At 39.0% G+C, this 16,767-nt stretch overlaps 1 protein-coding gene across 1 annotated transcript; it reads right to left on the bottom strand.

The window, feature by feature from the left end:
- Window positions 1-80: 80 nt before the first annotated feature.
- On the bottom strand, window positions 81-11,457 carry hmgcll1 (3-hydroxymethyl-3-methylglutaryl-CoA lyase like 1). Its single transcript, XM_008322102.3, has 9 exons — window positions 11,362-11,457; window positions 9,798-9,875; window positions 9,133-9,240; window positions 8,648-8,743; window positions 7,798-7,946; window positions 7,203-7,266; window positions 6,400-6,588; window positions 1,043-1,168; window positions 81-726 (listed from the first exon to the last, which is right to left on the bottom strand). The coding sequence occupies exons 1-9, from the start codon at window positions 11,455-11,457 to the stop codon at window positions 622-624; spliced, it is 1,011 nt and encodes a 336-aa protein (XP_008320324.1). The 3' UTR covers window positions 81-621.
- Window positions 11,458-16,767: the final 5,310 nt, after the last annotated feature.

Consider the following 16,767-nt stretch of genomic DNA (forward strand, 5'->3'; position numbering starts at 1 on the left):
TGATTCCTGTTGTGGGAAATTTTGTAGCACTAGGATTTAAAATGGATACAGTTTAACTCTGGACAAAAAGATAGGGAAAATTTCCTTTTCATTTAATTTAAAGACACGACTAGATCATACAGGTTCAGAACACGAGAAAAACAATTATAGTACAACACCTGCAAAAAGCAGCACCCATTAGCTGGTGGTAAATGGCAAACCTTACAGAAAATCTTATATTTAGATCTTCACTGCATCTTCAGTGTTTCTGTCAGAGGGCGATGTTCTTCTGCTTCTTCTCTTAATGAATTGAAAGCACTTTTAAGCAAGCAATCTTTTTTTAAATTTTAGTTTTAAAACATTTAGTTACATAAGCTAATAAGAGACCAGCATTGAATAGGTTCATTAGTCAGAGCAGGATAAATATGAGAAGTGGAACATTTGGACACTCAATTATACAATTAGACTGCAGTTCTTCACGTTTAAAATTTCTGCTGAAATTAAAACTCCTTTGTTAACATTAAAATCAGGGTGATAAATTAAATTAAACGCAGATCACAAAGCTTCATTTTTAGATACAGCAGCATTGACAACAGGATAAAAGGCAACAAGAAGAAGGAAGCACGTTTCATATGAGAGCCATCAGAGTGTTCCACCTCTGGCCTGAGCGACCTTGGAGTTGGTCTTTCGGTTTAAAGTGCTGCAGATAAAATCCCCAACCTCTGTAACTTTGGAAAGGTTCACCCCCTGTGAAAAAACAGGTAGAATCAGCCGTATTCTAGCCTTAAATGCTGTCACTTAAAACGTGACCGTCAAGTTTAGCTGTAGTGAGACCATTTAGCCAGCAGGGGTAGGAATTGTTAAATAAATTGTTCCTCCCGGTGTGACTGGCTGTGTGGATTTGTGTCTGTGTGAGTTGTGTGAAACCACTGCTGTTATAAAATAAACACTTTAGAGAGCAGCGTGTTTGCACAGCGCTCTGTAAACGTCAGTGATCTCTGAATAATTGCAGGGATTGTAAAAAGGGTGAAAACTAAAGCAGCTCTGTCAAAGGCGCACTCACAGTTTTAATGCCCATGCCATGGAGCATGTAGAGAACATCCTCTGTTGAAACATTGCCAGAAGAACCCTGAGCGTACGGGCAGCCTCCCAGGCCGGCAACTGCCGAGTCCACCACACAGACCCCCATCTGCAAGGACACACACACAACAGAGACATTCAGAGCCTCCACACAGGCTTCCCCTCAGGTGGAGAAAAAAAAAGGTACAAAAACTAGGAACAAAGATCCTTGTTCTGCTGAATTGTTCTGGCCGCTGCAGCGTGCCCTGCCAGGCCTGTGGTTGTGTTCTACAGCTGTTCAGGAGAAATGTGGGTTTTGTGTTTTGAAGATGAGTGGGCACAGAATATCCCACAGTATGGCATAGTCATCCTCTTTGTCAGCTCAAAACACCGGCAGAACATAATCACAGCCTTGTTCTCAGAGCAGGAGTATTATAAACGCTGACGAGAACATTTCAAGTGTTCCTGATTCTCCCCGCTCCGCATGTTTTTTCAGCATTAAGCTGCACCTCCACTGCGGGGATTCACTTCACCACACTGAACACTGTCTTTTCTTCAGGCTGATGGTGTCCATGTAAAACATGCCTCGAATTCACAATTTTCACCTTTGCTATAAAAATAGATACTTCCACAAAAGTGTTTAAATTTAAAGAGCCCTGGCAAAAGGCCAAAATAAGCTGTAACTTCATTATATCTGTTTGTTACTTCTAGATTTTTTTACCGTAATAACTGAAAAGCTCACAGCATCAAAATTGTGTCCGTGACGGGTTTGGTTCTGGCTACTAACTTTGGCTAGATTTACATTGGAATGTGGTTTGCCTACTGGTGGCCACTGCTTTAGATGATGCCCCTTATATTGGTACCTGTTTGAAAGGTTATTGAAGTCATGCACTATGCTTATTTACAGGCAAATAGCCATGTCTTTTGAAATTAAAATATATATATATTTATATATAATTTGATGAAAATTAAAGTGGTGATTATTGAGAGATATTAGGTTCACTTACAAGTTTAAGGCATTTTCCTCCCTAGTAAGTTATACAATACAAGGCTCTGGCCAACAGATGCAGTTGTTTTATGATTTTTTTTTAATTTAATTTTGTTTTTATTTGTTTTTTTACTAATCCCGATAGCCCAGATTGAATAAATCTTTCGACCTTCATTTTCAAGAATGTTATCACCATTAAAAAAAAGACAAAACAATTGTTAGCACAAACCCGTGTTTTCACACCACTGTTGAAGTGAGACCTTCATTATCCGTGGATTCATTATGGACTCAGGTCTAGGGATGTTTTTTTCCCACATATCCTGGGGATTGTCTTGAGAATATTAAAGATGTTTTCCAGCTTCCGTGGCAAAGCCAGATGTCAGAGAATCCCACAGTGAAACAAAATTAACACGCTGACTCTCAGTCGCACTGGGTCATGGAGGACTTTCACCCCCGTGGAGCAGGGTCAGGCAGGCTAAATTAAAAGGATCTCTCTCATCTGATTTTCTTTTTAAACAATGCTGCTAATTGGTTGCTTTTCCTCAGACAAGCGCCTTCTTCTTTTAGGGGCCGTCTGAGCCAGCTGTAATTGCTGTTTGCGTTGGCATTGAAGGAGTAGGAGGTGGGGTTTAAAGAGGAGGAGATGTGCTCTGTATGTGCAGCAGTGCACGAGATTTCCAGACCTTGGTTGAAGCCAGAGCAGGATATCGTACAGGGGCATAATTTTTGTAGTATAAACACCAAGATGTAATCTTCCATGCCAATCCTCACGCTTTCAGCCTCCAACTGTGGAAGGCTTGGTGTCTTCAGCACACTGTTCCTGAGACAAACAAAGCAGACCCTTCAGCAGAGGCTCCTTGTCTCTCTGGACAATAATCATGCACAGATCGGTGGTCAGCAGCCTGAGTCTGCCAATGTTCGCCTACATTCACACTGCCCTGAGCGCCAGATGTGCACTCAGTGTAAAAAATCACTCTCCATCCACTGCGCTGTGGTTGTAGAACAACAATGCATTCCTGGATAACGACACAGTCAATGTTGAAACTTTCATAATTTGAGATCAGGTTGTTGACTTTCTGCACAGTGAGTGGACGGAGATGGACCTGCTCCCATTCTGGTTTCATAACTGTACAAGGAAGAGAGAGAGAGAGAGAGAGAGTAGAGAACAAGGCTGTGTGTGTGTGTGTATCCACTGATGGATATGAAGCAGTGGTTCTTTACTTTCTGTTATACATAATATATCAGTGCTAAGCTGGAGTCAAACTGTCAGAGATTTACTGCTGACACATTGACAGTTTAATGTTGATACAGTACACACTCACCACAGGAAATACAAACCAGGTCTTGTTATGTAATGCAAAAGGTAATTTGTTAAATTATAACTTTTAATTTCATAAACTAATTTTCCCAACTTCACTTCAACAAAAGTTAATAACGTTTTAGAAATAAATTCTTTATAAACTACGTAAAATTGAATACAACTAATTGGACTAGTACTATTAATATAGAGGCAGTTATTGCAGCAGATTCCTGCAAAACATTCTTCAAATCTCTCAATTTTTTTCAATCCAACAGCACTTGCAATTTTTAAAAATGACAACATACAGTATGTTTTTTTTTGCACCTTTATAATATATGGAGTATATTTGTAAACCAGTGATTTAGACAGAATATAAGACATAAGATTTTAGATTGTTAAAATGAAATGATTTTAGCACTTTATTCAGATTTTTAACATTACAAATGCATGAAAGACCTTTGTAAAAAATAACAAATAAAATGTCCATAAAGAATTTTCTTTATGGACAATATGAACAAATTAGGATTTTGACATAAGAATCTCTGTTTACATTTATTTTAATGGTGAAGTTGGGTCACTGTGGTTCAGTTCAGTTTCCATAGGAAACACTGAACTGGACTGCAGGAGACTGGGACAATGAAGACGTATTGAATGACTTTAATCATGTGAGGAATATAATAAATATTTACGTCATGCACTTATTATTTTACTAAAACAAAAGTACCGACCCCGCAGCACCAGTAAGGGCTGAACAGTACCTCATTGATGGAGCTGAAACAAAAATACCGTTCAAGTGTGTGTACAAACTGGTTTTACTGTATTTCCGAGCTGCGGCTGTTCATAATACACCACAATATGTGGGTAAGAATAAATAATTTCCCTGCCAAGCCCCTGAAATCTAAGTACATACATTGTCATTGTGTGACCTGCCAGGAGAAGGTTGGTAACAAAGCCCCTCCAGACCTCCTGGGAAAAAAGTACAAAGACTGAGGAATGTCTTTATCAAGAACAAAAGAGGTGACTCAGGGCTGACAGCACTGAGGGAATTCATTTCTCTCTCAGTTGGTGGCGTGGACTTTTGGCAAACAATAATGAAAAACTATGATAAAATCTTTCCTTTCAATCTTGTTTATGGTTGAGCTAATGGCTGGATAAATACCTCCAAATGCTATTCATTTTCCCGAGGCAGGTCTTCCAAATGGCTCCTATGTGGAGCATGAACATGTGATGAAAGTATAAAAGTCATTCTGAATATAGTTGCATGTACTTTACAAAGAAAATGATTTTTAATCATTCAACTTGACTGAAGACATTTTATTCACGGCATATTCGGCTCAGTAAGCAAAGTTAAGTTTTTGGGCTACACCCTGGACCATCTATCTAAGAACACCTAACCCAGTCCACCCATCAGGCTAAATCTGCATTAACGGAGCCTAAATATGTAGCAGAATCATCTGCGCCTCTTCAGGTGGACTGAAATGCTGGGTCTGCAGCTGTAACACCATTCATCACTGGCTCAGCTGCGCAGCAGCAGAGCGAATGAAAGGATTGTTTTCCACTGGTCCTTAAATGCAGCATTGTCAGAGTTCAACAGCCAAGCGACAGATGAGTTAGGAGTCCCCGAGGGGCCCTTCTATCCACCTAGCTCTCAGTTGCTTTGTCCGACAGACAGTGAATAGGTGAGTCTTTGTGCTGACCCCCTCACATTTGTTGACCCGCCCAGCCCCCAATACGCATCTTCCTGCACAGTGATATTGTGGCTGCTTTACCTCTGTTTTATGTCAGGATTGATGTCATTTTTTACACTCTCTGTGAGCAAAAAGCTGAAAAGTACAGAACACAGAAATCCACTCTCTAAAGTTGCTCCTTTTTTGACAAATCGTGTGTGTACAGTGGTGGGACGGACCTTTGGAAATGTCTAATGTTCTGTTGGATTTTTTTCTCCAATGGGCAGTTTGAGAATCATCTTACTTTGTGAGGAAGCTTAGATCATGTTTCTTAATGTCCCTCTTCATCGCTGACTGATGGTTCCTGGTTTTCTGTGTCCCATTGAAACCTATACATTTGTTTTGGGCCTTTTCACTACTGGCTGGACAGAGGATACATTCATAATGGCATAAACAGGGAGTTATTTAAGCCCAAAAATGATTCAGCTTTACAGAGAGTTGGTGTCTATGTTGGAACAGGTCTCAGATTTAAAGAGCACATACTGTGGTACTATCAAGCACTTTTAAGTTAATGTGGTTTCTTGGTGTCTGAAAGAAAAGTTAGCAACGTCCTTGGGTCGAAAAAACCACCTGGTTTTATGTCATTTCTGCGAATGATTGACTAGGATTCCCTGACCGTCCTCCCTGTCCAGGAGGTTCTGCCTCTGAGCTACTGTATATTGCCATGAAGAATAATGTGCAAGAACTTGTACTTTTTGCTTACATTTACTTCAAGAAAAATTTCACTGTTACAAAAAGTCATAGGTTGTGTCACAGCCACAATCACAACTTTATGTAAAATCCACCATTTATATACAAGTTTTCTTGCAGAAAGTCTTACATTCTTCAGAGAAAAAAAGTTTATATAAAGCAGTAGGTGCAGAACTTTTGCTGAGATAAAGGTAAAAGCAGATACTTTAACAGGTGAGGATCTGACCTGAGGATAATGTCGAGGCTTCTTTGATGTACAGATGAGAATCTGCATCTCCTCTGTGAATAACACACTGAAATGTTGGATCTCTGTAAAACTGTGTCAGGGCAGCATTGGGAATTTTCAAAGGGTTTTTCAAAACAAAGCCCTTTTTTATTTCATCTAAACTGTTAAAAAAATGATTCAATCGAAAAAGTAGATTGATGCTTCATACCTCAAATAACCAGAAACCACATCTTCTGTTTTATCAGACTTCAATAATTGAATTTTTAAAAGAGGGAAATATGTGATGGAAATTCATCTTAGAAAATGATTTTTTTAAACAACAAATGAAATTGTTTCCATACATATTTTCCCTGTATGTCTTAGAAATGTATGACTTGCTTGTGTATTGGATCATTGGAGAACCTCATGGGTTATGTCGGGTGTATCTTACCTGAAGTGCAGTTAGGATGTTGGGAAGTGCTTGCCCATAGGTGTCATGGCAGTGAACTGCAAGAGCTTTGGTAGGAACCTCCTTCATCACAGTCTGGAGCATCTGACACATGGTGCCTGGAGTACCAACACCAATGGTATCGCCCAACGAAATCTCACAGCAGCCCATGTCATACAACCTCTTTGCCACCTACATTTTTTCAAAAATTACCCCATTAGCAAACACTGACAAGACCCATGTCATTATCATTTATTTTAATAGCACAATGAGACAATGATCAATTCCCACCCAGTAGCATTCAGTACTTCAGTATGACAAACCCATTTAGTATGAAGTGTAAAATTGATCTGACCTTGATTTTTGCACAAAATCCCCATCTGTTCTACTATCTACTTATTATGCTTAATATACATTTGTATCAGATTTGGTTCCCTTAGGACATGTGATCTCTCGGTGAGGCTGCCAAACATTTTTCCATGGCCAAAATATTTTAATTGCTTCTGCATTTCTGGCAAAGATTTTCAAGGTTTTTGAGCGTATTCACGCTCACCAGAATTTAATCAAATGTTGTTTGAACTCATATTTGTCTGTGAGTCCTCGCCAGTGTTCTGTTGGTCTTTCATCGTGGTCTGTCAGTGTTTGGGCAGCAGGGACTGTCGGTATGAATATGTCGAACGTGTTCTGTATGAAACCAAGACGTGTGAGCTCAGTGTTTTGGTCAGCACTGTAAATGAAATAAATGAATTTGTCGAAATTATCTTTCATCTTAATATTTTATTAATCAAAGTACCACCCAGTCTTACCTCAGCAACTTTGGCAGGTTCCATGTGTCCTTCGTGAGGACATCCCAGTGCACAGGAAACATATCTGAAGGAAGGAAAGACTTTGTGGGTGTAGTGGCATATAACACTGGAACTACAGTATATTAACTGTGGGCTCAGAGGATTTCAGCTTCACAGATTTGCTGGAAAATTGTTTTTCAGGTTCACATTTGACATGTTTATTTTTTCTGTATGTAGTATATGTAATAAAGAAAATCCCACATATTAGAATAGCGGTCTCTAACTTTCCATTTATGACAAAGGCACCAACTATATCCAGTAAATGACTGTGTTTGCTTTGCTCTAATGCCTTTTTGGACGTGTGGTTTTGCAATGCATAGATACAACCTGGCGAGAACATCTGGAACTCCAGCACCAAGGTATCATTACCAAATTGTGTGTTTTTGTCCTACATATAGAAACTGTATTTTCAGCTGTTTAGTTTGGAGTGGAAGCTGAAATGTGATCATCAGAGTACGAATCACAACGGGAATCAAACGTACAATGCGTGTGTTTTTTACTCACTCAACGTGACAATTATTAGATAAATGGAGAATATTTTGTGGAGGACACTGACCCACGCACTGGGATGTGTCGCTCTTTGGCCGCACTGACGACCTCCTGGAACCTGAGCATGCTGTCATCAATGGAGCAGTTGATGTTTTTCTTACTGAACGTTTCTGATGCTGACCCAAACACGGCCACCTCAGTAGCACCTGCTTCAACCTTTACACAGGAGAAAGAAACATTACATCCCTCTTAGCCAGACTTTTTTAGTAGAGATAAGAATGAAACATTATTACACCATGAGGCCTAGACCAGAATAAATCTACTTATTTACTGTCTCTTTTTAACTTTTGCTCTGGTTCCAAAAGCAGAGGAATATTGCTTTTTTACTGATTAGATTAGACTGGATTACATAAAAATAGCATCCCTCTTAGCCAGACTTTTTTAGATTAGACTGGATTACATAAAAATAGATTACGTTACATTCAGTTAAATTAGATTACAATTTTAATAATCCCTGAAAAAATGTATCCATTGCATTTACTTCAGGTTAGCTAATATTACATTAGATTAGGTTACATTTGATTAGATTAGATTCCGTTTGTATTAGTCCGTGGGTAAATGTGTATGTTGCTTTACCTTAGGTTAGATATTATTAGATTATTGGAGTGAATAACACTAAAATAGTTTGCATTTAGTCAGATGAGAAGCGACAAGATGGGGCAGTGGTGGCTTAGTGGTTAAGGAAGCGGACTTGGGTCCGGAAGGTCACAATGACAAGTAGTTCACTTTCCTGTTATGTCAAATCAGGTCATATCAGAATGAACTACGTTCAATAGATTTATTTGATCCTACACCACGAATACACATGGTGCACAATGACCAAAACAGAGAAAGAAAAATGAAAAACTAGTACTCACAGCCGCCTGGAAACCCTGGATGTTGGGTGTTAAAACCGGGTACTGAACATGTTGCGCCCTCTTGATCCCTCTGAGTACATCACTGTGATCTGCCATCTGAGAGACAGCAGGGAAACGTATGATGAAGAAAACGTATTTCTCATAATTGTTTGAATACGTTTCTTACAATAACTGAAACAGTCCAGCACAAATGTTTTCTCATGGCTGTACGCAGCAGACGATTCTTCACTGACAAAATGCTGCGTTTCTCAGGTTTAACAAAACATGGTCATGTTTGCTCAGGAGGGAAATAATGGAGCCATTTAGCACAGGCAGTGACAGGGAGACTGAAGTATATGATGAACATCTTAAAATAGTCTTTTCACATACTCTTTACAGAGATGTTGGAGGAGCAGATTTAGTTCCTGCAGTGTTTGGGCTCATAAGAGAGAGAACTCCATAGATCACTCAGCGTGGTTTTACTCTGCACAAAGACCAGGTCTTACCTGCGGCACCCACTTTGAAGAGACAAAGCTGGTGGCCTCGATGACAGACAGGCCTGTTTGTGACAGCATGTCTATCAGCTGTATCTTCATCTCTGTCGGCACAATTTCCTGGGAAACAATGGAAATAAGTGAAATGAAAAGGACTGGATTTAATTACCTTCTTCATGGGAGGCACTGTACCAGTAGATATATTGTATAAGATTTATTTTCTGTGATGCATCATTTTATGTGGCTCAGTTCATTGTCAAAATTCACAAATGAAATAATTCCTGCATCCGCTGCAATCGTTAAAAGCACTGTATCTACAGTAAGTAAGGAAGTCGTGAAACCCAACCAGAAATCGTGTCATCTTTCTTATAGTCCAATTCCAAAGAAAATGTAAAACATATGCTGCTGCAATTATGGTACATAGTCCAACATGTTATGGTTGGTTTGACAGATAAAGACAACAATCGTTCTCCATGGCAATATAGCCCAAGACAATGGTGCAATAGACCTGGGTTCAACTCCCACCAAGGCAATTGTGATACTTGTGAGATATTCTGTTTTCTTGTGAAGGACATGGAGTAGTTTCACTAACCATTAATATTTCCCTGCACCTAATTCTCCATGTCGATAAGTATATAAGTATATGTGGAATTTTCATACATGAGAAGACACCCAACCTTCTCGTTCTGTAATCCATCCCTCGGCCCGACCTCAACGACCTTAACAAACTCTGGATACTCAAGTTCTGTGGTGGTCTGAAAGGACAAAAATAAGAGTGTAGACTTGTGATGCTCCAGGAGAGTCGATTCTAATGTGAGCTCCTCTCTGCTGTCAAAGACAAACGAAACCTGAGAACTGAAACATGGCTAAACCTGTCAGGTCATCAGGGAGAAACTCTACAGATCACAGAAAAAAAACATAGGGAAATTTAACGGTGAACCACGAGAAATATTTTCTGGATCTACATATTTTTTGATGATCCAAATTTTTGAAAATTTTACCTAGAATTTTAAAGATGTTGTGCAGCTAAATATTTAAAATATATTATATAACCCTCCAATAATGTTTTCCAATCATCTTGAAGTATGCAAAAGTTAAGGAAAAACTTCTAAGGCAGATGATATCATTTCAAAGGGCGTGTGATTTTTCAACATGCTGTTTCCAACTCCTTTGACATGGTTTAGCAGCAGATTGTTGTCAAGTGTTGAGCTGTGTTACAGTCCATTAGCTCTGATCCTGTTTTTCCACTTTAAAAAAAATGAAATCAGAGTAAACATTTTTTTCTCAACAAACTTAAATGGAAAGCTGTTAGAATTATTGAAGCTTTGCAACAGGTTTTGATCGGAGTCCATCTGAATTCTTTCTTTTCCAAGAACTGAAAGAACATTGGAAATATCTCAGTGCTTAGACGAGACAAAGAGGAAGGTGGTGCCAAAACCTCCCCTTGATTCTACAAAGGAGAAATTATCTAATGGAAACACGACGTGTTGTTGCATTAAGTTTTCAGACTTAAACAGAGCAGGAGAAAAGTTTTAATTTTTTTTTTTTTTTGCATTTTGTAACTGTTCCTCAGTAAAGTAGTATTAGGTCAGGTTAGAGTGTACTGTATTTAACGTCTCCAAACCGAGAATGTTCAAAACAGAAATATGCATTAACCACATATAATGTATATGTAGATGTAGAAATACTAATATTAAAAATTACTCTTTTCAAATATGTACTAGTTATATATTTATACTGCAGCCTCACTGACTAACTATATAACCAATGCTTTTACTATGTTGTAGACCTTTGCTTTACATAATATATTTTTAGATAATTACAACTCTAAAAGAAAAAGAGATAATATTGTCCTATGTTCACCTTAAGCCTCAGTCTTTACGATGTTTATTTGATAGCAAGTGGAAACAGAGAGAAGAGTTCAACTACAGTATAAGATATAGTCAATGACTCAGACTGCTGAGAGCAATTATTATATTATAATTATTATACATGCAGTTTATCTTCCTGTTAGCCACGAAGAAGCTAAAAACAGCTAAGACTGAAAGCAGTTAGAGGCATAAATACAAATATTTGTTCAGCACTGAAAAGAATGTAATTCTATTATTTTAATGACACTGAGCTGGATATTACATAACTACAGTGTTGTCATCAGAGCGTTGGCTGCCTAACACTCTCTGTCATTACGGTCATGTGGCAGAGCATGTGCAGCAGACTGAAAACAAGAGAGACTACGCCCACCTTTTCCTCCAGCAGCCAGCGTCTCAGCCATGGGTAGTCCTGGATCAGTTGTTCATAGCTCAGACAGTGCTTCACTGTTGTGGGTACGTTACCCATCCGTTAAAAAGAAGCAGCTGGTCAACCGTCTGCACCTCCAAGTTCTGTGAGCCCTGCACGCACTTCTGCAGCTGATACAGCACAAACGCACGCCAGATCAATTAGCTAATGTAGGCCGGGATGATGGAGAGATGGAATTAGGAGGAGGGTTGCTGCCGGTGTGGGATGATTCAGCAGTTGCCATGGCAGCCACATCCCGAACAGGGAGGGGATCAAAACAGAGAGTAGCTGGGGGAAGGGAAGCGGCCAGAGGAAGGCAGAGTAACGCAAAACAGCCAATAGCGTGATATACTGTAAGAGATTTGTGGGACAATGAACTAAAGGGTGGTTGTGGGGGAATTTGGGGGAAGATTAAGGAGAAATATGTGCAGGGAAAGTGAATAATGAAGACAAGTTGGCTCCTCTGATTTATGAACAGAGCCCAGAATTGGGCGCTTTCTTCACTGTGGAAACACGTAAAACAAAACGCACTCAAACATCTGAGGTATTTTGATTCAAAAAACAAGATTAGAGTTTAATTCACCTCCCTGTTCTGCCGAGAGCCGAACACTTGAGGGAAACATGCTGCTTTGATTGATCTCCTGTGACCCGAACAGTTGCAGGGTTTCCATTGCCAGACGTGCCACTGCTGCCAATGTCAACTGCATGATGTAATAAAATCCCTTGTTAAGGCAAGGCAACATTTAGCAGAGAAAGAGCCATTCTTCTGAACCCAGATGTTAACAATAGAGGGGTTTAATGAAGTCCTCGCATTCAACCATCTCGCTGCACTGAGCTGTTCTGTGATGAGAGACCTCCAAGTCGTTCCCCAGGGAGGAGAGCGACTGATGGTCGGTCCTGAGAAAAAGCTCCCTCTCTTTCTGGCTGTGGTTTACAAGGTCGATTTACTTTGCAGAAGCAAAAGACGTTTGCAGTTTGATTAAAAAATTCGTCCCGGTGCAAAAGTGTGTCTGAATGGGTGTACCTTATCCAGATTACTTTAATTACTATGCAAACTGAGTAAATGAAATTTTGTTTTCTATTTGTTGCCACAAAACAGAACATCCTTTCAAGGAAAAGTCTTAATTTCTTCCCTATTTTCTTGGTAAATCAATAACAATTGGATCAATCACTTCACCCCCGGTCTGTTAACATTTTCTACTTTCAAGGAAACTCGGCAGTTTATCTTGACAAATACCAGCTGCACGCGTTCTCTTCAGAGATTTGGCCTTCAAGGGCTTATAGGGCTGAATGAAATACAGATGAGAAGAACCTTTATGCTTAAGGTGGGATTTACCGAGAGCAAGATTTGACATTTTACAAAGAATATAAGTTTAAGACAGCTTAGATGAACTCTTTAGGACAGGAAACACAGCTTTCAGCCATCAGAGACACTTAAAGGTCAGAAATGTTTTTAAACCAGACTGTTAGGAATGAAACTTTTTCTTGTGAAAATATTCTTATAGGTCTCTGTGATGAACCAGTGACCTGTCCAGGTCAGTCATGGGGTTGACTCTAGACCTCCCACAACCTTGAAAAGGATTAAGCAGTAGAATATAAAGGCATGGGAGATTTTTCTAGGAAGTAAATAACTTTAATGGAAGTGGAAAGTGTTGTTGCCTTAGAGATAGATCTTTATATCACTATCACTATGACCATGAACACACGGTGGCGCTGGTATGGGAACAGAACTCTAGGTGAAATCGATGTAATACATATACCACACTTACATGTGGCGCTGCAGACAAACAGAGCCGTAACACTCGTGGTGGGTTAAGAAAACAAACTTGCCTGTGACGTTGTGTGTGTCTGCAGCGGTTTTGGAGGTGACACAGAGCGATGAGGGTTCGTTGTGTGATGCTAATGAGCCAAACAGCGCCTGCAGCGCAAAAAAGGCCCGCAAGCCACCGGTTGAGTTCTACTCTACGATATATACTGTTTAGTAGACTGTTGAACTGCTTTACTCTACATATGTTTTCTACGCAAACATTATAGAAGACTTTATAGACTCAAAAAATGTGATTTTAACTGTTTTTACAAAAAACAAAACAGTTTAGCAAGAAAAATAAACAACTTAATGTTAAACTGATGCCTATGAGATGAAACCACGTTTATGGTTTTGTGAAGATTCGACAAACAGATATGGAATGACAGGAAAAGACTTGTCTCTGCACTATTTGTCTCCCGAGAACAGTATATGTTGAACAGTAAAGTCCTGGAGACTGATCCCTTGATGGATGCTTTAAAAACATACTGGGAATCAGTGAGTTTGAAAAAAAAAACAACCAGAAAATATGCTATTCTTCCTCTTGGTGCTAAGAAAGAAACAGATGTGAAAACAGTTCTTTACAGAGCACTGGGTTTAGGCTCAAAGATATATATTGAAAACAAAAAGGGAGGAGGAAAAAAAATAACAGGAAAAAGATGAAGTCAATTTTCATACTCCATCCGTCTCCAATTTCTACGCTACAGATCAAACTGAAGTGTCTTGGTGTTGTGTCTGCAGTGTCTTATCATCACTCATGACGCTAAATCCACCGTGACTTGGTCTTTCATGCCCAGGGAAGATTTGTTTGTTTTGTTTGCTCAGACTGATTACATTCAGTGCTGCAGTACAAGAGACACTTGATGAGGAATGATGTTTGAGTCGTGCTCAAAAAGACGGGAATATTTCTCTAAGAATTAAGCATCAGTTTGAGATAGCTCTCTTTTTTTAACATATATATAAAACAGGAGAATTATTTTTACAAAAACCCTGTATAAAAATAGCAGCCCACCGTACACTTACTTCAGGAAGGCCGGTTTATTCCGAGCCAACTTTCCACAAGTTTTCCTCAGAGACACCATGTGTGTTAAAGCTTATCCTTACAGTAATCACACTACGGAGCATCTCAGTGCTTTCAGTCACAAAAGCAACTGACTTCTGTGTCGGGTTTGTGTCCATACATAGTAACAGGCAACATTATTTAGACATAAATTTTGCAATGGATTTTGCTTTCTAAATTTTTTTTTTTAAGTTGATTAATTTATTGACAAAGAATGTTGTTTTTTTACACTAATAAAATGATGAAATGGGATCAAATCCCAATTAGCGCAGAATCAGAAAACTCAGGCAAAAAACATCATCTGCCTTTTTAGCACAAAGACACAAGTCGACAATAAAACATTTAACAGGTTGTTTCTCAGGAGACTTTAGGAATAATGTATAGATTTTTATACGGTTCTGCGGAGGACTTCACGGCTGGATTCCAGCTCCGGATGGATCATGAAGCGCACAGCTTTCCTTCAGTGTATCCATATGCTCAGTGGACGAAATTGAATTTTACAGTCAAATTTACAACAGACAGAATTCACACACTCTGGTTCCAGTGGTGGCTGTTGAAATATTCATTTGCTTTTTGAGAAGGTGCCCTAGTTTTTTTTACTCCATAGTTTTTAAAAAAGTGTTGAGATTTGAACTGTAAATATGAACTGGTTAAACTCAAACACATAGGCGCAGCAAGATGAGGTTTTTTACGACATCTGACACATGTTTTTAATACAATAACCATAGCAGTAAGTGAGACTTTTGAATTTGATTTTGGTAAATGCAAAGTGTTTGCTTCTTGCTTCTTCACCGTTTGGTGTCAAGTTTAATTTGTTTTTTATGTGGCCTTTGACTTATATATAACTTATAATATATATATTATATATTATATTATTTTAAGTATTTTGAATAATTTGAATTTTAAGTGTCCAGAACAAATTTAATAAAAAGTACAACTTTTTTTTCAAATCTTGTCGACAAGTTTTTAACTTAATTATGATTTCTGTTATTCTTAAACACCAACAAGATGTCGAACAGATATTTAAGCAAAATGCCAGTCAGTAAAAAAATTATAGTTTTGTAGTTCCAAGACCAGTGTCCTACTGTTCCCTGGTTCATTACTAGCGCAGGGTTCACACACAGCAGAAACAGCCTTGACTCTATCCGAGGTCAATAATCTGCACATCTGCTTCGGTTCCCCTCAGAACTGTTTTCTCTATTTGTTCTTTCACATAAATTCTACAATAGATGGGCAACAGGAGAACATTACTAACCTGCACCAAATGAAGAGCACAGACGTTTTAAGCATATCATGACAGAGGTTTTTATCTCTGCAGAGGCTCATGTGTTTTTCCTGGATTCCCAGGGACAACACGTTCATAAATGTCGCTCGCAGCAGCAAAACTTTGGGAGCAGACAGGCCGCTGAAACAACATGTACCTGTTACAATTTATGGTTTAAAAACCATGTACGTGTTGTTGTATAAATTACATTAAATGTTGAAATGTAGAGGTGGATGTTGAATACATACACGAAACATCAGACTTTGGGAATACTAAGGAATACCGCAGTGATTTAAATGCACAGGTGCCACCTCTAATGTTAACGGGAAGTGACAGTTGTGTTCACAAACATGCGGCAGAAACTCCAGGAATCAGGCTCAGGAAGCTCATGTGCATATGAGAATAACAAGCAAACACAGGGGTCTGTGCGCTGCCCTCAGTGAAGACACATTCCTCACCGGTGCTGCCGCAGCCTTGTCATACCAAACAACATGTAAAAATGTGACCCATATGGGCTGCCTGTTCAGGAGGGACTGATTGAGCTGTATGGAAATCATAGCCCACCCACGGAATACAAATAAGGAGAACCATATGTGGGGAGATGAATTAGGTAAACTGGACAACATTTTTATTAGATACAATTTCACTCTGCCAGCTGGATGGCCTGTAATGTGAGACTCTGAAAATAAACTGAGCGATGGAAGGAAAAAAAGGGTTCTTTGGTTAACAGAGAATAAATGAATGAAACATAGAAGTACTAATTGAAACTCACGGTAACCATGACATCTTGCACTTGTAATACATTGACCACAGCTCCACATCCGTCACCTGCCAACATGAGAGCGTGTTTTACTCATAAACTGTGCACATTAATGAAAAGTCAAACAGTCAACTGGAGCCGTGCATTCACAGTAGCTCTACGGCAAAACATTATGGAGACTGTGAGCAAATGTTTAGTTTGAAGAAGAAAAAAATAAAAAGAATTTTTGTTTGACTTTCGTTCACGACATAATGGATTTTTAAACACAAATGTTTTCTGTCAGGCTTCCCTACAGAGTTTTGGAAACAAGTTTAGACAAAAACATTTCCTGTAGCCAAAACCCATTTATTTGACTGACCTTCCTGCAGTCCAGATATAACCAATCATTTGTCAGCGTGTACCATAATTGTTACAGTTTGGCGTTCATCGTGAATCGTTTACGTATCTGCAGATACTTATGGTACACGCTGTTTGGCGTTCAG

This window comes from Cynoglossus semilaevis, chromosome 12 (genome assembly GCF_000523025.1).
Source record: "Cynoglossus semilaevis isolate Cse_v1.0 chromosome 12, Cse_v1.0, whole genome shotgun sequence".
In the NCBI taxonomy this organism is placed as follows: Eukaryota; Metazoa; Chordata; class Actinopteri; order Pleuronectiformes; family Cynoglossidae; genus Cynoglossus; species Cynoglossus semilaevis.